The sequence below is a fragment of the Leuciscus leuciscus genome (assembly GCF_965113295.1).
Source record: "Leuciscus leuciscus genome assembly, chromosome: 16".
In the NCBI taxonomy this organism is placed as follows: Eukaryota; Metazoa; Chordata; class Actinopteri; order Cypriniformes; family Leuciscidae; genus Leuciscus; species Leuciscus leuciscus.
Window position 1 is genome coordinate 38,120,981 of NC_138740.1, and position 16,092 is coordinate 38,137,072.

Here is a 16,092-nt window from a genome sequence, read left to right on the forward strand (position 1 = left end):
TGAGAGAGAGAGAGAGAGAGAGAGAGACGTCAACAACCATCAACCTCGACCTTACATGCATGAGTGTGTGCGAGTGTGTGTGTGAGAGTGTGTGCAGACAATGCACTGCCTGATGGGATACTGTAGTAGACGGTTGCATACCTATTTTCCGGACTATAAGTCACACTTTTTTTCATAGTTTGGCTAGTCCTGCGACTTATAGTCAGGTGTGACTTATATATCGAAATTAATTCATACTGACTGACATGAACCATGAGAAAGTACAGTACGCGAGAGTACAGATGCTGCTCCTGTAGCCTATACCCCTGAAAAAATTAACTGAAAACAACTGAAAAACTGAAACATTAACCTAAAGACAACTGAGAAAGCCTGAACACAAACAAAATTCCCCTAAAAAGAAAAAAATCTCCATGTTTTCGGTGCTGATGCGGTGGTGGTGACGCGTTCATGTAACATGTAAGGGTGGCGCTGCCAATAAAGCACCTAAAGCCGGCAAAAGTTATGATTATGAATATGTCAAATATAGCAAGGAGAGATTTTAAATAAACAAGTGTTTTCTGTGTCAGTGTCGGCTGCAAAGATGAAGTTGACGATGCTGACTCACGATCTTCGCAGTAGTGCCAGAGAGAAATGCACATTTCATACGGATGACATAAGCAGAGAACAGTCTGTTTTCTTTTGTTTTGAATTGTTCTGTTTAAAAGTAGACATTTCAAGCTTTCTATAGATATATGTCTCATGTCTATGAAGCAAGTAGGCTACCTTACGCTGAGTTTCGGTTCATTTATGAGACGAGCTCCAGTTCACGCGCCGGCGCCTCCGTGTCCTGATTATATATTGTCTGCTATATTTATATCTATATATATATATCCAGGCAATTGGTTGATGAAACATTGATTAAAATTAAGATACAATTAATACAAAACTAAATTAAATTTAAAGACAGGCTTTGTGCTTTCTGTTTGAGGTCTCAGTGAAAGTTTTAAAGCTGTCTTTTAGTGTCGCTTTCAGAGCGCTCACGTCCGTAACGGAGAACTGTCCCGTCCGTAACATTGTTTTTTTTGTAAAATAAATTTCTAAATAAATGCGACTTATTTATTTAGTTTTTATTAAACATATAAATTTTCTCCAGTGCGACTTATATATGTTTTTTTCCTCTTCATGACGCATTTTTTGACTGATGCAACTTATACTCCGGAGCAACTTATAGTCCGGAAAATACGGTTGTTATAATTTTCTCCCTGATATTATCAATCTTGTAAGTAAAGAAGTTCATAAAGTCATTACTGCTGTGCTGCTTAAGGGTTGAAGCTTTATTATTTGTTAGTTTAGCCACTGTTTCAAATAAATACCTAGGATTTTGTTTATTTTCTTCTAATAGGGTTGAAAAATAAGCAGATCTAGCAGCTTTTAAAGCCTCTCTGTATGCAATCGAGCTCTCCTTCCATGAAATCCGAAATACCTCTAGTTTTGTTTTCTTCCAGTTGCGCTCAATTTTTCTGGCATATTTTGTGTTAAAGGGATACTTCACCGTTTTTTCATATTAAACTATGTTATTCCCTTAACTAAGACGAGTTGATACATACCTCTATCGTCTCAGTGCGTGCACTAAATCCCTCTGTCTTGCGGCGAAACTTTGTTAGCCCAGTTCATTTAATATGGGCCAAGCAGAGAAGATACCAAACACCTCCACGTTTTCCCTATTTAAATACAGTTACTCGCGAAGTGTAACTCGACCTAGGACGGTGACACAAAACAAAACGTTGCGCTTTTCTAAGCGTGTAAAATGGATAACTATTTTGTATGGCGGAATACCATAGCAAGTGCTTGTAAGCACTTCGACTTGGCGCAGTAATATCTTCACTAGAGGGAGCGGGGGCCGGTGAGAGGATTTTTCACGAGTGAAGATATTACTGCGCCAAGTCGAAGTGCTTACAAGCACTTGCTATGGTATTCCGCCATACAAAATAGTTATCCATTTTACACGCTTAGAAAAGCGCAACGTTTTGTTTTGTGTCACCGTCCTAGGTCGAGTTACACTTCGCGAGTAACTGTATTTAAATAGGGAAAACGTGGAGGTGTTTGGTATCTTCTCTGCTTGGCCCATATTAAATGAACTGGGCTAACAAAGTTTCGCCGCAAGACAGAGGGATTTAGTGCACGCACTGAGACGAGAGAGGTATGTATCAACTCGTCTTAGTTAAGGGAATAACATAGTTTAATATGAAAAAACGGTGAAGTATCCCTTTAAGGGGCCGAGTGTGCTCGTTGTACCACGGCGTTGGACTATTTTCTTTAATCTTCTTTAAGCGTAAAGGAGCAACTGTGTCTAAAGTGCTGGAAAAGAGAGAGTTAAACATTTCTGTCACAATATCGAGTTCTTCTAAGCTATCTGGGATGCTGAGGAGATGAAACTGATTCTGTATCAGTTCTGAAACTGTATGTGTGAGTAAGTGTGTGTGCGTGTGTGTGTTTGTGAGAAGGTCAGCCACACCTACAGGATGTTCTGCTCGGCCCCGTTGAACAGGAAGATTAGTGTGTGTGTGTGTGTGTGTGTGTGTGTGTGTGTGTGTGTGTGTGTGTGTGTGTGTGTGTCGTGACCTCTGACCTGCAGGATGTTCTCCTCGGCCCCGTTGAACAGGAAGTGTCGTGTGTGTGTCGTGTGTGTGTCGTGTGTGTGTCGTGACCTCTGACCTGCAGGATGTTCTCCTCGGCCCCGTTGAACAGGAAGATTAGTATGTGTGTGTGTGTCGTGTGTGTCATGTGTGTGTCGTGTGTGTGTGTGTGTCGTGTGTGTGTGTGTGTCGTGTGTGTCGTGACCTCTGACCTGCAGGATGTTCTCCTCGGCCCCGTTGAACAGGAAGATTAGTATGTGTGTGTGTGTCGTGTGTGTGTTGTATGTGTGTCGTGTGTGTGTCGTGACCTCTGACCTGCAGGATGTTCTCCTCAGCCCCGTTGAACAGGAAGATCACGCCGTGTTTGAGAGGAGTGGAGAGATTCGTCATAGAGTGTAAAACCTCCAGCATCACTGAGCAGCTGACGGCGTCATCACTGGCTCCTGAAACACACACACACACACACACACACACACACACACACAGTTAGTAATAACACACAACCTGCAGTTACTACTGACACACTAGAGTAAAGCATGCACACATCATGAAATAAAATCAATAAAATCAGAGGGAACATGACATGATTTGAAACATGACAGAACAACAACAGAATCACAGACTGACTCAAACCACAACTGCCTATGAAAACACTCATGCATCTTTAACATGCAGACACCACACACACACACAAGCTCACACACACACACACACACACACACACTCACTCACACACAGAGAGTCTCACCCTCTCTCACATTCACACACAAACTCACACAAACACACCCTCATGCATATGCATCTTTAACATGCAGACATCAGCAAATCATCTGACCAGATCACTCACACACACACAGACACTCACACACACACACACACACACACACACACACACACACAAATCAGTGTTCCCGCTGTTCACTTTCACTTCCTGGATTTCTAAGGATCATGGTTTCACACCACAGATCACAAGAGTATAATAGGAAATAATGCACTGTATGCATAAATAACACAAATAATGTAACACACCTGTCCATAAACACACAACATCAGACATGAGCCATGAGATCTGACTCAAAGATCACTGACACCAACCACAACGAAACCTTCAACTGTTGGATCTGATCTCTGTCACTCCAAACAACAGCAAACAAAACTAACAAAACTGAGACAAAGTTCACCAGTGAAGAAATGAGGAACATTCTGTTCATGACATCATATCAAAATAATTCCTCACAATAATTCCTCAAAAGACAAAAAACAGCCTGTTCCAGATTCCCAATCACACATGAGGTCTTCAACATTATTTCTCCCAGACAGTGAAGAGTTAAACAGAGAGAATGACTGACGGCTCCTGCGTCTCATGTTTCTCCTGAGGAAAAGACTAATAGAGTTTAGAAAATAAGATTTACAGTAAATAGAGTAAGATTTGCTCAAGATCCCAAAGCCTGCAGTAAAAAGTCTCAATATCAATTCTCATTTTACAGACTCTCACTGGGACTTGTTTTAAATTTTCCTACTTTAAAACATCTGAGACAAAGATAATTGTGATTCTCAATTATGTCTCATTTAAGTCTCAGAAGTTATGAAAGAGCAACATCTGAGCAATAACTCTTTCCCTTAATGAGGCTTCATAATATTCACTGCAAGAAACTAGTAGAAACATGTTGATACTTAGAACATAGAGTTGATATTGTATCACACTTGAAACTTAAATGAAACGTCACGCAACTGAGATCTCAAAGCTCTGAAAGAGGAATTAAAGGGACAGTTCACCCAAAAATGAAAAAAATATTAATTTAATATAATTAAAAAAAACCTTTTATGATGGACAGATGCACTTTTATCATGGATAGATGCACTTTTATGATGATAGATGCACTTTTATGATGGACAGATGCACTTTTATGATGGATAGATGCACTTTTATGATGGATAGATCCACTTTTATGATGGATAGATGCACTTTTATGATGGATATATGCACTTTTATGATGGATAGATGCACTTTTATGATGGATAGATCCACTTTTATGATGGATATATGCACTTTTATGATGATAGATATGCACTTTTATGATGATAGATGCACTTTTATGATGGACAGATGCACTTTTATGATGGATAGATGCACTTTTATGATGGATAGATGCACTTTTATGATGGAGAGATGCACTTTTATGATGATAGATGCACTTTTATGATGGACAGATGCACTTTTATGATGGATAGATGCAGTTTTATAATGGATAGATCCACTTTTATGATGGATAGATGCACTTTTATGATGGATAGATGCACTTTTATGATGGATAGATCCACTTTTATGATGGATAGATGCACTTGTATGATGATAGATGCACTTTTATGATGGATAGATGCACTTTTATGATGGATAGATGCACTTTTATGATGGAGAGATGCACTTTTATGATGATAGATGCACTTTTATGATGGACAGATGCACTTTTATGATGATAGATGCAGTTTTATGATGGATAGATGCACTTTTATGATGGAGAGATGCACTTTTATGATGATAGATGCACTTTTATGATGGAGAGATGCACTTTTATGATGATAGATGCAGTTTTATAATGGATAGATGCACTTTTATAATGGATAGATGCACTTTTATGATGGATAGATGCACTTTTATGATGGATAGATGCACTTTTATGATGGATAGATGCACTTTTATGATGGATAGATCCACTTTTATGATGGATAGATGCACTTTTATGATGGATAGATGCACTTTTATGATGGATAGATGCACTTTTATGATGGATAGATCCACTTTTATGATGGATATATGCACTTTTATGATGATAGATATGCACTTTTATGATGATATATGCACTTTTATGATGGATAGATGCACTTTTATGATGGAGAGATGCACTTTTATGATGATAGATGCACTTTTATGATGGACAGATGCACTTTTATGATGGATAGATGCAGTTTTATAATGGATAGATCCACTTTTATGATGGATAGATGCACTTTTATGATGGATAGATGCACTTTTATGATGGATAGATCCACTTTTATGATGGATAGATGCACTTGTATGATGATAGATGCACTTTTATGATGGATAGATGCACTTTTATGATGGATAGATGCACTTTTATGATGGAGAGATGCACTTTTATGATGATAGATGCACTTTTATGATGGACAGATGCACTTTTATGATGATAGATGCAGTTTTATGATGGATAGATGCACTTTTATGATGGAGAGATGCACTTTTATGATGATAGATGCACTTTTATGATGGAGAGATGCACTTTTATGATGATAGATGCAGTTTTATAATGGATAGATGCACTTTTATGATGGAGAGATGCACTTTTATGATGATAGATGCAGTTTTATAATGGATAGATGCACTTTTATGATGGATAGATGCACTTTTATGATGGATAGATGCAGTTTTATAATGGATAGATGCACTTTTATGATGGATAGATGCAGTTTTATAATGGATAGATGCAGTTTTATAATGGATAGATCCACTTTTATGATGGATAGATGCAGTTTTATAATGGATAGATCCACTTTTATGATGGATAGATGCAGTTTTATAATGGATAGATCCACTTTTATGATGGATAGATCCACTTTTATGATGGATAGATGCACTTTTATGATGGATAGATGCAGTTTTATAATGGATAGATGCAGTTTTATAATGGATAGATCCACTTTTATGATGGATAGATGCAGTTTTATAATGGATAGATCCACTTTTATGATGGATAGATGCACTTTTATGATGGATAGATGCAGTTTTATAATGGATAGATGCAGTTTTATAATGGATAGATCCACTTTTATGATGGATAGATGCACTTTTATGATGGATAGATGCAGTTTTATAATGGATAGATCCACTTTTATGATGGATAGATGCACTTTTATGATGGATAGATGCAGTTTTATAATGGATAGATCCACTTTTATGACGGATAGATGCACTTTTATGATGGATAGATGCACTTTTATGATGATAGATGCACTTTTATGATGGATAGATGCACTTTTATGATGGATAGATGCACTTTTATGATGGATAGATGCACTTTTATGATGGACAGATGCACAGATGCACTTTTATGATGGATAGATGCACTTTTATCACGGATAGCTGCACTTTTATGATGGACAGATGCACTTTTATGGACTTCAAAACAGAAACAGCCATTCACTGTCATTATAAAAGCTTGGAAGAGCCAGGACATTTTTTTATATAACTCCGACTGTATTCGTCTGAAAGAAGAATGTCATATACACCTAAGATGGCTTGAGGGTGAGTAAACCGTGGGCTAATTTAACTATCCCTTTAAGGAAGAAGCGTGTTGATGTGTGGAGCGTTGCTGTGACGTACCCGGGCTGTTGGCCACGGAGTCGAAGTGGCAGTTGGCGAGCATGAAGTGCTGCGCGCCGGTCTTGGGTTCGAGTCTGACGGCGATGTTGGTGACGCGGGCGTAGACGCTGGTGAAGCCGCCGAGGAAGTCGATGCTGAAGGAGCCGGTGGGCCGCTGCACATCCACAGTGATGGAGTGAGGTCCGGTTCTGCTCTCGGCCCGGATCTGCTCCACCTGATCCAGCAGGTACTGCACCGTCACGACCTCGTTCTCTGGGCTCCCGACGGTCCGCGGTCCCACGCTCGTGATCCGCTCCAGATGCTTCCTGATGCACATCAGCATAACACACAACTTTACACATGTGAGCTCAACTCTGCTGCTCTGTTTTTACTCTACTGTTATTTATTTATCTATAGATCGTGAGTTCCTATGGAGTTTTATCACTTATTTAATTGCAGCAGAGAAGCCAGATAAAGATTCAATGTACCTGTGTGTAATGACTAAAGATTACTCTACTCTATTCTATTCTACTCTATCATATACTATCATATTCTTTCAACTCTATTCTATTCCATCCCATCCTTTCTACTCTACTCTATAATATTCTTTCCATTCTACTCTACTCTATTCTACTCTTTCCATTCTACTCTATTCTATTCTATTCTTTCTATTCTACTCTATTCCACTCTATCATATTCTTTCTATTCTTTCTATTCAACTCTATTCTATCTACTCTATTTTATTCCACTCTATTCTATCCTATCCTTTCTACTCTATTCTATCATATTCTATACTATACAATTCTATTCTATTATGTTCTATTCTATTCTACTTTATCCTATTCTTTCTATTATTTTATATTGTACTCTATTATATTCTACTCTATCCTATTCTGTTCTAATCAAGTGTATTCTAATGTACTCAATCCTTTATGGACGAATGAAACATTCACAACGAGATGAATAAGAAACAAATTTTCATTTATTGCCAACTTTAATCATCATAAGTAGAGATTTCTGTAGTATGATATTTAAAACATAAACATGTAAACATATAGAGAAAATGTTTATATAAATGTTTTTTTTTTCTTGTTTTAAGCACATTGAATTAAATACCATTTTATTAAAACAAGAATGAATGAATTTATCGCAACTCGCTTACTTAAAGGATCCGTAACCTTCATGTGACTTATTTTATGTTGCCAGAGAACCAATACTAGATATCCTAAAATGAACCTTTTATTATCCTTTTAGATTCTGTTCATGCTTTCCTGTGTAATCAAAACCCAGCAGACAGAAATTATTAATGCATTAAAGTTGATAAATATGTCTCATAATAAGTCATCTATTTTACCACGGTACCATAAATAATCAGAGGAACTAGTTACTGTTGTCATAGCAACACTCTGGTAAATTGTATAAGCCACAACTGTCATCAAAAATAATAGTAGTATCAGTAACAAAAGTAACAATAACAGTAGTAACTAACAACAGTAGTAAACAAAATATTGAGTATTTTGGTAACACTTTACAATAAAGTTAATTAGTTAACATTTTAGTTAATGTATTAACGAACATGAACTAACAATGAACAATTCATTTGTTATAGTATTTATTCATCTTTGTTAATGTTACTTAATAAATCCAGCTGTTCATTCATTGTTTGTTCATGTTAGTTCACAGTGCATTAACTAATGTTAACAAATACAACCTTTGATTTTAATAATGTAGGCTATTAGTAAATGTTGAAATTAATATTAACTAAGATTAATAAATGCTGTATAAGTATTTTAAGTTAAGTAAGTTAACTAATGAACCTTAATGTAAAGTGTTACCAGTATTTTGATTATAATAAATACAAATCAAAATTACAACTTAATTTAATAAAAACACATACAGACTTTCAGGAAAAAAATATTTCAATTTTAAATGTTAAATATGAGTCTATATAAAGTTTTTTGGGCGGTCTATCACAGCATAAACAATCATGAAATAATTTAAAAACACTATAGCATTTTTACCTTGACACTATGGTGATTTACCATAGTATTCTATTAATGTATTATATAAGTGGTATGTAAATATTATGATATATGATTATGGTAATCATGCAATACCACAGTAAACACGGCTGTACTGTGGTAAAGTGTACCTGGCCCGGACGGAGTTGAACTGTCCTGTGCTTCTGCTGATGACGAGCTGCTGGACTGAGATCAGAACCAGAACCCACAGAACACACACGAACCCGAGCATCAGAACCACAGCGGAAGTCTCACTCAGCAGCTGTGCGCTCACTTCCGGCTTGTGTTTGCGGCTCCGGAACCCGTTCATCGCGTTCGCTTCATCGCGACTGTGTTCCTGGTTCTGCTGGTTCTGGTTCTGCTGGGCTCTGATCCTGCGGACCGTAGAGTCTCTCTCCATCTTTACTGCTGCTGTCAGCGCGGACGGAAGCGGCGGAGGGACACACTTCAGCAGAGACGAATCGCAGTGATGGGAGGGTCAGATACACAAGCCCCGCCCATGTGAACATAGGCCCCTCCCCTTAGTCTTTCGAGACAGTGTAAACTGAACTGGTGCATTACTGCCATCATCTGTGTGAAAACACACACTACACCCATTATTAACGTCATTTAATCCTCAATAGAACTCTTTTTAGCATACATAAGGAATGTTCCTAAATTTATAGACTATATTTAGAATATTTTTCTTTAAAGTCATTTATAGTCTATATTTCTATATATTTGGCAACACATCTACATTTGCATATATATACATCTACATATCTACATAGATCACTGTTTAGTATTAGACCACAGCGACTCCTTCTGGAAAACCCCAGCAAAAATACTAGTTATTTTAATATCACCTTTACTCATTATTTCATCAGATTGTTCTGATCTGATCGAAAGTTCTGACATTTTCACACAAAATTAAATTACAAACGATTGTTGATTGTTCAATTGATAACTAAATATTTCTTTGTGAAATATGCAATTTAGTCTATACTGTGATATTTAAGATGTTTTTTTTTTTTTGTAAGAAATTGTAAATAATTCGTTAAAAAAAATAACTGGCACAGTGTATGTGTGTGTGTGCGTGTGCGTGTGCGTGTGCGCGTGTGTGTGTGTGTGTGTGTGTGTGTGTGTGTGTGTGTGTGTGTGTGTGTGTGTGTGTGTGTGTGTGTGTGTGTGTGTGTGTGTGTGTGTGTGTGTCAGTGTGTGTGTGTGTGTGTGTGTGTGTTTCTTTGTTTGTTAAAAAAACAAACATTTTAAAACATTTTAAACATCATTAGTAGGGATATTTGCAGTATGTACAAAATAATTTTAAAAAAATGCAAAAAAAAAAAATGCGACAAAATACCCTCTTTTAATCCCCTTAAATTGATATTAAAATGTATAATGTATAAACTTTTAATATTCAAACAATAAACTAAGCTTTCCTGTAGCTCAAACAGTGGAGCGCTGGTGCTTGTAACGCCAGGGTATGGGTTCGGTTCCCAGGGAAAGCAAGAACTGACAAATAAAGAGGCTTCATGGAATACCATGAAAGATGTATAAATATGTACTTTGAAATGGAACCATAACAATAAAATGGAAAAACAAACGGAAAAAACAATAAAACCTGCCAAAAGAGTATCTCTGTAACTGCTGTCACGCCATCAGTGCAGTCTCGAGGTGGAGCGGCTGTCACTGACCACATCCCGGCCTGAATGAGTCAAACACACAGGAGGATAGTCATCTTTGTCATGGAAGGAAAAACGGACTTTGGTTGCTCATATTCATTGGCGGGAACTGTGGAGTTTTCTGTTTTCCGTTTGATACGGCAATGGAGGAAAAGAAGGAATTAAACGACGCAAATCTAAATCTCTGTCCATCATTTTGCGAGCTGATAAAGGAACTTTTTGCACAATATTGGAAATATTTAGACAGTGCAAACTGAACTGGTGCATTACTGCCATCATCTGTGTGAAAACACACACTACACCCATTATTAACGTCATTTAATCCCCCCACTCTTTTTAGCATACATAAGGAATGTTCCTAAATTTATAGATTATGTAGAACATTTTTTTCTTTACAGCCATTCAAAGCCTATATTTCTATATATAGGCAACATATCTACATTTACATATATACATAAATCTACATATCTACATTGGTTACTGTTTAGTTTAGACCTCAGCAATTCATTTGGAAAACCCCAGCATTACTGCACTGTATGTGCTATTCTCTATTTACAAAAATACTAAATATTTTTTAAATCACCTTTACCTTCACTCATTATTGATCAGATTGTTCTGATCTGATCAAAAGTTCTGACATTTTCACACAAAATGAAATTACAAACGATTGTTGATTGTTCAATTGATAACTGAAAAATTTGTAGTGAAGTGTGCAATTTAGTCTTTACTGTGATATTTAAGATGTTTTTTGTAAGAAAATGTAAATAATTCGATTAAAATAACTGGCACAGTGTGTGTGTGTGTGTGTGTGTGTGTGTGTGTGTGTGTGTGTGTGTGTGTGTGTGTGTGTGTGTGTGTGTGTGTGTGTGTGTGTGTGTGTGTGTGTGTGTGTGTGTGTGTGTGTGTGTGTGTGTGTGTGTGTGTGTGTGTGTGTGTGTGTGTGTGTGTGTGTGTAAAAAACAAACAAAAAAAAAACATTTTTTTTTCATCGCCTTAAATTGGACAGAGGTGGAGCGGCTGTCACTGACCACATCCCGGCCTGAATGAGTCAAACACACAGGAGGATAGTCATCTTTGTCATGGAAGGAAAAACGGACTTTGCTGCTCATATTCATTGGCGGGAACTGTGGAGTTTTCTGTTTTCCGTTTGATACGGCAATGGAGGAAAAGAAGGAATTAAACGACGCAAATCTAAATCTCTGTCCATCATTTTGCGAGCTGATAAAGGAACTTTTTGCACAATATTGGAAATATTTAGGCTACATTTTAAACTATGAAGGCGAGCCAGTGGATATTCTTGAGATATTACACAAGCAAACTTTGCTGTAGAGTTATGCCGGTGGAGAAGTCTCAAACCCCAGACAATTATTCACTACGGAAAGCGAAAGTAAAAATATCTGACGCCGCATTAATAGATAATATTATCTTAGAGACGATGAGACCTGAATACTTCCACGTGCTGATAACGGTAGGCTATATCTTAATATAGGCTATTTTCTTAATATTTCTCTTGTGGCCCATACGTAGTGAAAAAATAAGAAGAGAAGTATAGGCTGTTCGTTTAAAAAAAGGTTATTTCTGAAATGAGGAGTAGGCTAAGCTAATCTAAATAATCTTTTATTTTCCTCACCGCTCGTCTGGTGATGCGCTATACAATTATTGCGGGGAAATTGAATAGTAGCTAATAGCCTATTCATTTAATAATAGAAGTAGTCTAATAATAACAATAATAATAATTTATTAGGCCTACATTAAATCCTCTTGATAAGGCCGATGGTCTTCTGATCATCGTCTAACAGTGAGGCTGTAGCTTCGTGTGCTGATGTTCAGTGTGCGTGATGGGTTTGTGTGATATGGTCATCTGGATAAACGTGGATAAACGTGTGGTTCTATAATAAAACTAATTCGGACAACAAAGTGCGGCGTCATTATCACTTCACGTGACTGAACGCGCGAGTGTGAAATATCTTAGTGATGCATCTGACAGCATATCAGCAATGATTATTAGACCTAAGTATACAGCCAGACTAATTCAGGATACTTCAAGTGTGTTAATGGTTAGTTAACTTGAAGTGTGCTATTTTGGAACAACTAATTTTGTACTAAGTATATATTTGTGTAATTAAATTGTAGTAAAGCATAACTTTAAGTGTGATTAGTGTACTTTTTTTGAGTGCTAAATTGGAACAACTTGAAGTATACTATCCTTTATACGCCTATAGGAAGTAATTACATGCATGATTAGTGATATTAAAGTGTACTTTATTTGTGTTAGAAGTACAAATTCATTATGAGTGTCTTCCAAACATACAAGCAATAAACCACAAGTGTATTATATTTGAGTAAAAAAGAAGAAGCTCAGTACACTCTAAAACTATGATTTACTCAATTTTTGTGGTGAAACATTTTTAAACTCACAAAAATTAAGTGAATTTTAAAGCTGTGAAATCAATGATTGGCTATACTGTATGAATTGAGTAAATGTCAGTAATAAAATGAGTAAATCTGAATAACTTAATTACTTTATATGACAAATAAAATTAATTAGATATAATCAAAATTATAAAACACCACAACTGTAATTCTATGAAAAAAAAAATAATTTGTAGATATAATTGAAATATTAGATGAAATTTAACCAATCAAATGTGCTATATTTACTAAATGTACAAGTGAAATTAATTTAATATTGGACTATAAATTATCAAAATGTTGCATTTACTTTTTTTTACACTATTTACCTCCAGAAGTAGCCTACTTTACAATGAACATAATAAAACCAAATTATAAAGAAAGCAACTGCACACACATTTTTAATTGAACATTTATTTGTCAATTAAACATTAGACAAAGTCTAAAATCAACCTATTAAACATTTCATCCATCTTAATATTCAAGTCGATTGGATGTAAAATAGCCATAAGAGAAATGACTAAATCACTTTGTTCCTGGCGCCCACCAGCCATTTGCAGTCACACTCAACATTAAACCAGAAAAAAGCAAACAAATATGACTTAGCTTAGCTATACTTTGTACAATGTACTATTGTGTACTATAATGTGTATTTTGAAAGTATACTTTCAATGCATTGTTACAATGATCATTTCCAGCACACAGTTAAAAATATACCTAAAATATTTGAATAAAGTGCAAATAAATACACTTTAAAAACACTTCAAGTTTTCACTTCAAGTATATTGTGTCTTTTGAATCAAAGCAGGTTGTTTTATTGTTTGGTTATTTTGCGTAGGCCTACGCTGTTTTATTTGATTTTATTTTATTCGCCATATTTATATTTTGTTGACATTGTGAGAAAATAATTCATTCTTTTATTTGACCAATTAATACATTGAGTGAATTTGACTCATGCCTCTGGCTTCTTTACTCCTCTCCTAGTTACTGGACATTAATGGTGTAAATGGTCATCTAAGGTGATTAGTAATCAGTGCATATACAGTTTTCAGTACAGTATTCATTTCCATATCTCTTAGTTTTTCAACAAGCTGATTTTTTTTTTTCCAATTCAATTCACGTTTATTTGTATATTGCTTTTCACAATACACATCATTTCAAAGCAGCTTTACAGAAAATGCATGAGTGATTTGTTATAAGAGGAAACTATTTCAGAAATTGATTTAAAAATGTAGCCTAGTAATTGAATGCCGAAACAATGAGCTCACTGAAGTAATGAATACTTCTATGTTAACAAATGATTATGACATTTAGAAAATATAGCATTGGTGCATGTTGATTCAGAGTTGGCGTGGGAGTTGGCGTTCCTTTATCCTGGGAAACCCCAATGAGCCACGCCCACTTCAACAGGGTATGTCCATATTTGGAAACGTGCGTCACACTATAACGAACCCCTTACTGGTTGAGGGAACGTCTCCATTTGTAGAGCTATAAGCTGCAACGACAATTGATTAGGAACATGCAATATATATAGCCATAACATACTCCGGCCCGATGAACTTGTCGTTAGTCAATGTTCATCCACTTCTAACGGGTAGAGTAATTGTACAGGTCTCCTAAACACAAATCCAGACGGCAATCGGACAGCACATGATCTAATTTGACCGTCTCTTCCCATGAAGATCTCGTCAATCCGTCCCATCTTCCACATATGCGTGAGTTGTTTATGATCGTGAATCAATACAACATCTCCAATTGTAAATGTAGATTGTTTAAATGTGTTACTCACATGGTGTGCAGAACGAAGTTCCATCAAATACTCCTTCTTCCATCGATTCCAAAAATGAGTACTCTCTTGTTGAGCTGAATGGCAGTCGTTTTCACTAAACTGGAATCATGTAACGGATAGGAAGGAAGGGTAGTAATCCTTTGTCCGGTCAGGAAATGAGCAGGTGTGAGGGGCGAAGGTTCACTGCTATCTGTGTGCAGGTAGGAAAGAGGGCGGGAATTTATCACAGCCTGCACTTCAAAGATCAGGGTTTGGAGTTCCTCAAAATTGAAATAGGACCTCCCAAGTACTTTACGTAGGCACGTCTTCTCACCAAACGCTCCCACATGCCACCCCACCAAGCGGCGCGCTCCACGATGTACTTCCATCTAATCCTCTTGTCTGCAAACAATTCCTGTATTTCTTTCCCGTTTATCAATGTCCGGAATTTCAAATCCTTTTCAGCTTTCTTGAAGGTCTTAGCGTTATCAGAATAAATAACACTGCAGATACCGCGTCTGGCAATAAACCTTTTAAAGGCAAGCAGGAACGCGTCAGTGGTCAAATCAGAATCAAGTTCACTGTGCACAGCTCGGGTTACGGCGCATGTGAATAAAGCAATGTATGCCTTCTTGTTTTCTGGTTTCACATAAACTGGACCAGCAAAGTCAACTCCAGTAATATCGGTAATGCTTGGGCCTCGTTAGTACTCGTAGTGTCATTTTCTTTAATGGAGCAACTTTAGTTTTGGAAGCGATCAGACTGGTTTTACACTCTCCATTTCGTTTTACGCACCGCAGATATGCCGCGGCGCAGTAGCCCTTCTCACTGGCATCTGTAAATACATGAATCTCTCTCACGCTCAACTGTTGTATTTACACTCGTTTCATCACATTTCATTTCAACATCATTATAATAACGACGTGGGATATTTATCTTTTTCAAAAAGGGTAGCCTATCTCTCAGCACCATTGATGCCAGGTTTGCGCGAGATCACTGGGAAGATCTTCATCCCATGACATTCCTCTCTCCCACATTTCTTGAAAGAGACATTTGACTCGAATGGTAAACGGGGACAAAAATCCAATGGGGTCGAAGATGCGTGCATAATAATAATGATAAAAAAAAATAAAAAAAAACATTGATTATTGATATAGTTTTTATCAGATCTGAATGCGACAATTTTCAACATTTATAAGCAAAATTAAATTAAAAATGTAAAAAAATTAAATAACTG

General features: G+C 36.6%; 1 protein-coding gene across 1 annotated transcript in view; it reads right to left on the reverse strand.

Moving 5' to 3' along the window:
- Positions 1–13,055, reverse strand: part of ermp1 (endoplasmic reticulum metallopeptidase 1) — a 44,815-nt gene extending 31,760 nt beyond the window's left edge. Inside the window, exons 1-4 of the mRNA XM_082140169.1 lie at positions 12,426–13,055; positions 9,146–9,584; positions 7,015–7,319; positions 2,931–3,058 (exon numbers count right to left, since the gene is read on the reverse strand). Coding sequence (XP_081996295.1) covers positions 2,931–3,058; positions 7,015–7,319; positions 9,146–9,414 — 702 coding nt within the window. The 5' untranslated portion in view covers positions 9,415–9,584; positions 12,426–13,055. The remainder of the gene's footprint in view (positions 1–2,930; positions 3,059–7,014; positions 7,320–9,145; positions 9,585–12,425) is intronic.
- Positions 13,056–16,092: the final 3,037 nt, after the last annotated feature.